This window comes from Micropterus dolomieu, linkage group LG04 (assembly GCF_021292245.1).
Source record: "Micropterus dolomieu isolate WLL.071019.BEF.003 ecotype Adirondacks linkage group LG04, ASM2129224v1, whole genome shotgun sequence".
In the NCBI taxonomy this organism is placed as follows: Eukaryota; Metazoa; Chordata; class Actinopteri; order Centrarchiformes; family Centrarchidae; genus Micropterus; species Micropterus dolomieu.
Genome location: NC_060153.1, coordinates 10,313,849 through 10,321,437, shown reverse-complemented (window position 1 = coordinate 10,321,437; position 7,589 = coordinate 10,313,849). Strand labels below are relative to the sequence as shown.

At 38.1% G+C, this 7,589-nt stretch overlaps 2 protein-coding genes across 4 annotated transcripts in view; one reads left to right on the top strand and one right to left on the bottom strand.

Moving 5' to 3' along the window:
- The window catches only part of LOC123970296 (coiled-coil domain-containing protein 149-like), a 10,472-nt gene extending 7,215 nt beyond the window's left edge, over window positions 1-3,257 (top strand). For both annotated transcript variants that reach the window (XM_046048278.1, XM_046048277.1), the window contains exons 11-12: window positions 561-626; window positions 725-3,257. In XM_046048278.1, the coding sequence (XP_045904234.1) occupies window positions 561-626; window positions 725-1,281 (623 nt within the window). In that variant the 3' untranslated portion in view covers window positions 1,282-3,257. The remainder of the gene's footprint in view (window positions 1-560; window positions 627-724) is intronic.
- LOC123970298 (extracellular superoxide dismutase [Cu-Zn]-like) lies at window positions 2,619-5,691 on the bottom strand. 2 transcript variants are annotated; one of them, XM_046048282.1, is made up of 2 exons: window positions 5,521-5,691; window positions 2,619-4,631 (listed from the first exon to the last, which is right to left on the bottom strand). In XM_046048282.1, exon 2 carries the CDS (start codon window positions 4,604-4,606, stop codon window positions 3,995-3,997), a length of 612 nt encoding a protein of 203 aa, XP_045904238.1. In that variant the 5' UTR covers window positions 4,607-4,631; window positions 5,521-5,691; the 3' UTR covers window positions 2,619-3,994. The 2 variants fall into 2 exon arrangements, with proteins under 2 accessions (XP_045904238.1, XP_045904237.1); XM_046048281.1 differs by having other exon boundaries at window positions 5,473-5,688.
- Between the last annotated feature and the right edge of the window lie 1,898 nt (window positions 5,692-7,589).

Below are 7,589 nucleotides of genomic sequence, written 5' to 3'. Positions count from 1 at the left end.
TCCCCGTAGCCCTTTCCAGCCTTGTGGAGGTGTACAATTTTGTCTCTAGTGTCTTTGGACAGCTCTTTGGTCTTGGCCATGTTAGTAGTTGGATTCTTACTGATTGTATGGGGTGGACAGGTGTCTTTATGCAGCTAACGACCTCAAACAGGTGCATCTAATTTAGGATAATAAATGGAGTGGAGGTGGACATTTTGAAGGCAGACTAACAGGTCTTTGAGAGTCAGAATTCTAGCTGATAGACAGGTGTTCAAATACTTATTTGCAGCTGTATCATACAAATAAATAGTTAAAAAATCATACATTGTGATTTCTGGATTTTATTTTTTTAGATTATGTCTCTCACAGTGGACATGCACCTACGATGACAATTTCAGACCCCTCCATGATTTCTAAGTGGGAGAACTTGCAAGATAGCAGGGTGTTCAAATACTTATTTTCCTCACTGTATCTGCCCAAATCACATTTATTCATATTTATCCAATCTAACAGACATACAGATGAATACATTTCTAACGCTTTGATAAAGTCTAACTTTGACTAATGTTTTGTCATAATAGGAGGAAAAGACACCATCATCCTGAATCCTCAGCAGGCTGAGTCAGCAGAGTCTCCTGGTCAGGAAGGTGAATATTCAATGTGACTATACTTATGTGAACGCACGCCATCTGTCGTCTGTCTGTGTGTTGGTGAGATTATTTTCCTAAATTGTCTATTCTTACAGGTGATGAAGGGTCAGAAGAGAAAGCTGTTGATCAGCAGAGCTCCACAGAAGTCCAAAACCAAGAGAGTGGAAAACCAGCGCAAGATGTACTCCAAGATGAGGAACAGCCGCCATCCAGCGAGGAGACGTGCCAGCAGCGCCCCTCATACCAGTCAGCTGAGGAAGAGCCAGAAACACCAGCGAGTGACGAGTGTGATGGCAGCGGTCACCCGCAGATCACAATTGATTTAACAGCTTTAACGAGTCACCTGTCAGGAGAGGAGGAGTGTCGGAGTGGTTCCCCTCCCACAGTGACAGATGTGAGCACACACCACTTGCGGCAAACTTTAGAGAACCCTGACCCCACAGGAGGAGGAGAGGCAGAGTTCGATGAATGCACTGAAGGGGTCGAAACTGTTGAAACTAAGTGTATTCTAACAGAGGAAACCATCAATAATGTTATATCCACTGCGGCCGCCGCGAGCTCGGCCGGAGAGCAGGAGGACATCCAGTCAAACCATGGGGAGACAAAGCTTTCAGATGAGACAGACGTTTGTGTTACTCAGGATATAGGGTAGAAAATATAAGGATGAATGATGCATTTATAACACGATGCTACTTTATTCACCTTTATGAATAATGACACTATTGAGCTGTTATGATTGACAGATGCTGTATTGTAATAACCACTACATTTTGATTGATTTTTATTTTGATAATGGAGGCCTACATCTGTTACTTAGCATCAGTTATTGGGACGCTACATGGAGGGCTTCCTCATTAATATACACCTGTCAACTGTCAGTAGCTGATTATCTAACTTGTGCTTTCGTTTGATCCATTGAGAGTGTTACTGTCGTCCCACCTTTTAAACTGATAAATTACATTACGTGGCCCAAATTTTGTGCATTTTGTGCATTAGTTAGTCTGGGCAAGATGACCTGTCAGTGTTCCAATATATCCAAAAGGCTGAAGTCAAAACTCTGTGCAGGTCGGTCAAGTTCTTCAACACCAACATGGGAAAACCATTTCTCGCTTTGCAACATTGTCATGTTGAAACAGAAATAGAGGTTATGCCCAAACTGTCTGCAAAAAAGTTGGAAGCGATACATTGTCTGTTTATCAGAGGTGGAGAGGAGGGCTGTAACTAACCGCTGTTTTCATTGTCTATTAATCTGTCCATAATTTTATCAATACATGGATTAGTTGTTTGTTCACTGTTATAGGAGTAAAGAAACCAGAAAATATTCACATTTAAGAAGCTGGAATCAGAGAAGTTTTACTTCTTAAAAATGATTGATACCCATTAATCCATTATCAAAATAGTTGGTAGTAATTAATCGATTAATCGTTGCAGCTCTAGTGGAGAGGGAAGAAATTGTGATTTTATGGTGATAAAATCTGACTGAGACAGGATTTGAACTCACCAGTGAAGGTAATTTACACATTTCTGCTGCAAGACACTGATTCAGTTTTTGTTTCACATAGAAATGAGCTCAAAATGAAGTGGGACAGCGTGCAGTTGCTGTCAGTTGACCATAAAATCAAGAATGTGGTGTAGCTTAGAAATGAATTGTCAGAAACTCCTCTATCTTTCTACCTCTGTCCACGTGTCAGTATTAACTGAAGGATTCCAATATTTTATTGATCACTACATCGATAATAGACATCCAACTGCTACTTTATTTTGTTTCTTCAAACCTAATACAAATATTACCAAACAGTTTTATTTCTATTATTGTCTTTTTGATTTACTATATTGTGGGATGTTTACTCCCCCTGCTTTTGTGCTAGCAGGTTCTGTCTAGAAGCTACAGTCATTCTGTTTTAAAACTAAATGTCCTTACACAAATTATTTTTAATCATGCATACTCAATATTATCAAGGCTGTATAAAATGCTGCATGACAATTAAAGATAATTGCATTGTATTTTATTATCCATGCTTTTAGTTTACAATAATTTGTCAGTTGGCATTGAAACATTGACAGAACTTATTCGTCTGAAACACAACAAAGCCACAGCATCTAGATTACCAGCACCGATGTCTTGATTATGTTTTTGTGGTGAAAAATATTAACTCACCAGATAGAAATGACATAGGATATGTATGTATATGTATGTATGTATTGAAATGTGCAAAATGGATTTATTTCTGCAAAATCATTTATCTACTGTATTTTAACATTCATTTTAAATATAGAATCCAAAATGAGATGAACCATTTGATACTGTATATTGTGACATGCTGCCCTGGATGTAAAGATTTAAACTGTATGTAATGCAGGCTAACATGTTCTCAAATGACAATGTTAATATGCTGATGCATGCAGGTGTAACGTTTACCTTGTTCACCATCTTTGTTTGGCACGTTAGCATGCTACCATTTATGCTACCTAAATACAAAGTAGCCTACAGCTCAGTAAGATGCAATTTCGTTGCAAGTATATGGTCATAAAACTAAGTATTGGACAAATTGAAAATTTGACTTGATGGTGCTATAGGAAAAGTTAGAGGATCACCAAAGTCTGTGGAATAAATATTCTAGGAACAGTGAATGTCTACCAAATTTCATGGCAGCCCATACAGGAGTAGGGCTGGACAATAAAACAATAATTACCGCGATATACATTTTTTTCAATAACAATATAACAAATGTTTAAAAAATATTCAATAAACATTGTTTATTTTGTTGAGGACATAGGACTGAAAAAGCTTTTACTTACTTTTACATAATGCATATTTGTTGGTAAAGATTTTATGATAATTGTTTTGAATGTTCTACCTCAGATTTGTGAAGTGATTCACTGTTTGGCATCAAGTGTTGACCATAAAAAAGAGTTTAAACCCCAATTAACCATCAGGTTTCTTCAACTTTCACTCAAGAGCAAAAATCAGCCTTTAAGCTTTAGAGAAATAACAATTTGATACTTATCGTGATAATTATCGATATCGAAAGACATGGAACAGTTTATCATGATAACATTTTTGGCCGTATCGCCCCGCCCTATACAGTAGTTATAAAAGTATTTAATCTGGATCAAAGTGGTGGACCGACCAACTAAATGCACCTCTAGCAAAACTAAATGGCTAAAAATATGTAGCATCTGAATCATTATATTTTATTCTTAGTAACTGTAAGTACATAAACTAAGTTGGCCCAGACCAGAATGTTTGGAGAATGGGGATTTGTTGGGAGTCACTGATTTTTCTTGGTATCATTCAAGGAGTGCAATGAATACAAAGGGGTAAATCAGTAAGCTGACCTACAGTATATGCCACTACTGTAAGACTAATTTCTCGTCAGCTGCCTATTGTACAGCTTACTGTGCATATTCCAGAGTTTGGGGGAGGAAATCCCAATAATGCAGCAGCCAAGCCTCCGGCCTGCGTTTCCATGCAGAAGGCTCCCAGCGTCTCCACCTTGACCCAAGTCATCTATCTTTTCATGGAGCACCACTGCTCTTCCAATCGCAGACATCCCTCCAAACAGTGTTGCCTCAGATTCTATCGCTGCAGTGATTTTTCCTTGCTGGGGCTCAAAGTTACCAAAGTCTCCAGGATGGTAGGGGTGATTTACACCATGTGGATTGTAGTGGCCGCCAGTGGAGTCACACCCCTGGCTCAGGTCTCCGTACTGATGGATGTGCAACGCTCTGGGCTCTGCATCACCCTCTCTGGGGAAACCACTGAACCGAAGAAGGACTTTGAGTTTTCCCTGAGGATAATCCTGCTTAAACAGCATCTGACCGTACACTTTGGGCAGATCCTCAGGTAGTGAGGTGCTGGGCCTCATTTTGCAGGCTGCATACAGACTGCCATTGTGCTGTGAGACCTCTGGTGGAGCCAAAGTATCACTGTCAGCTGAGACACATTGTTGACAGCCTGCCAGCAGAACCAACATTGCTACTCCCAATACGCTTTTTGACCTGAAAGATATTAGAATCATTAGGACAGTGCCTCATATTTATAAGCTCATCACATTTTTTGCATGAAAATAACCATCAAGTATTTTTCACTTAGAGTAAAAGTACCAACACCACACTATAAAAATATTTACATATTATAAAAGTCCTGCATTACATAGAAGTATTGTCAGAAAAATGCACTTTAGTATCACAAAAGTACTAATTATGCAGAATAACTCCTTTCAGGGTGTTATTATGGGATTACTGAAACTAATCAATTACCATGTCTGAAGTATTTAAACATTGCTGATGGATGGTGTAGCTCATTTTAGCTACTTTCTATACAATTGAGTGGTTTCAAATCAGAGTCAGATTTCCTAGTACAATGTAGTGGAATATAAATGTGAAGCAACAACAACAACAACAACAACAAAAAGGAGTTATTACATGTACCTGGAAAATGTACTTTAGCACGCCAAAGTGTACTCTGGTAAATTCCTCTAATATGAATGTGGTTGAGTAAGAAAAAGTACAGTATTTCCCTGAAGTGGCACATACTCCATACTCCACAGACTTTTCAACTGTAATTGACATCCTGTTGCATAACAAACTCCTGCCTGTCTGTTGATATAGACATGTAGACAATGTTAATACTGGATAGCCTACATCAGAATAGGCTACTGTACAATGATATTTACATTGTATACACAGTATATTAGCCCTGAAAAATAATAAGGGGCACAATAAAGAGCACAAACTATTCTCACTAGACAAACATGATGTCGCAGTATTTCATCCTGCAAATTTAAGTTAACTAAACAACCGAAAAGCAGATGCAGCTACAAGATTAACGTCCACTTACCCGTGTGGACGCATTGTCAGGATAAACAAACCGCTGCAAAACCCCCACCTTTAAGCTTTTCACTCTGGATAAGCTGCTCAGCGTTGATCGTCAGACGAGTCTCGCTGTAATGTTTCATAAAGATCTTGCTGCCTGTGAGCGTGTCAGTAGGCGTTGTTTTCAGAAGGAGGCGCAGAGGTCTCCAGGGTATGTGTGTATGCTGGTGTTTACTTGCCATTGTTTTCTCTCAATCTGAGCCTGTTTTTCTTCAGCTCATGTTGTTCTAGGGGCCTGTTTAAGGGTCTAAAAACATTTAGACCTTCTGTTCTACAGACAGAAACTCCTCCCCCTTAAACAACCCCTCTAAACAGCTGTAACGTCCAAAAAGTGTGGACAGCAATGACCACATGACTGTAGCTTACTTTTGTGCAAGTCTTGAAGATAGTTGCTTTTGTAACTATCACAACTATGCACAACTAACACTATTACTGCCAGTGGTGGAACAAAGTAGTCAAGTAGCAATAGGCTACTACATTGCACTTTAAAAAAGTTGTATGAAAACTAACAACATATACCTCAAGAAGTAATTGTATGTTTTATTATTATATTAGGATGCATTAATGTGTAAGGAGCATTTTCAATTTTGTAGCTAGTCGTAGTGGAACTAATTATACAATTTTATATCCTGTTGGGTAGTTTGGTTTACTATAACAATACATGTTATATAGATTATATATATTTTATATTATATATTATATTATATAATTTAAAAATGTATATTGTCATTATAAATGTAATGGCAAATAGTTTTCTAGGGTATATAATAGCATAATATTTATTAAGGTGATCAGAATGTTAGGCTACTTCAGTCAACAGGCTGCTCCGTTACTTTCCAGCACTGATTACTGCTTTTATGAACGATGTGACCCAATATTACATATTATCTGGAGTAGTATGTTGGTGCCATTTAGCCACTTAAAGGCAAAGAGACACTGTGGGACAGCAATGCCCCTGTGTTCCACCCCTGGGGGCTGGTAGAGGGTCCAGCGCTCTGCCCCTATATGATCCCACTGTCACTGCAATTTGTAAATTCTTCCTATGCTTGAATACTACCTAACCCCATATGCTGCGTGGTAATATGATGAAACACATTAATAAGAAATATGCAACATATTCAAACACATTAAGGTGGAGAACAGATTGTGTGAGAAGTGTGAATTGTGAGAAGTGGAAAGTTAGTTTCATTTTCCTTTTGTATTGTATAAACTGTGATGATTTGTGAGGACATTTTACACTCACACATCACATATGGTAATTTCAAAATTAGAATTAGAAGGAGCTTTATTGCCAAGTAATGTTTTACACATACAAGGAATTTGCTTTGGTGTTAAGGTGCTACACGCAGACAAACAGCTGACATAAATAGATGTAGAAATATATAAATATGTAATAAACAAATGCAAGTTATATAAGAATAACAGAAGAATAGAGAAAAATAATACAACTGACAATATAAAAAAACAAAAAAAAACAATGGAACAACATCAATTTACAATTAACAACAAATATGTGCAATGTGCCAGGTTCGTGCCTGATATGACATGAAGTGATATTTACATGTGCAAAGACGATTGTATTATTTGAAAGGGAGGAGTGTCAGTGGGGGGCCCGGGCCTCGTTGATGAGGCTAGCTGCAGATGGGTAGACATACATTTACATGTATGTATTAATGTGTAATGGCTCAACAAAACCCTGAAATATTCTGGTATACAAATGATCATCAATTTCTGGTGTCTTTTTTAGCCCATGCAGGCCGGGCATAGTTGTATGCATGACATAATAATCCATCAATTCATTCAAACACAACACACAAATGGGTAATGAAGGTCTTAAAACTAGAAAGAAAGCAAAGAAAGAAAAATTTCCAGACATTATTGGTGTGTTATACTTACTTGTCAGTGAATACTGTGCAATAGTTGTCCATAATCCTGTACACATTTTCAATTAAATTATAACAGACCATTTGACAAACATAAAGCCTGAAGTTTTGGGGCTCCAGACAGTTGCACGTGTCAGCGCACACTCCAGACCAGCAGGCGGCGGTAATGTAATCTGCACAACCGCTAAGAAAAGAATTT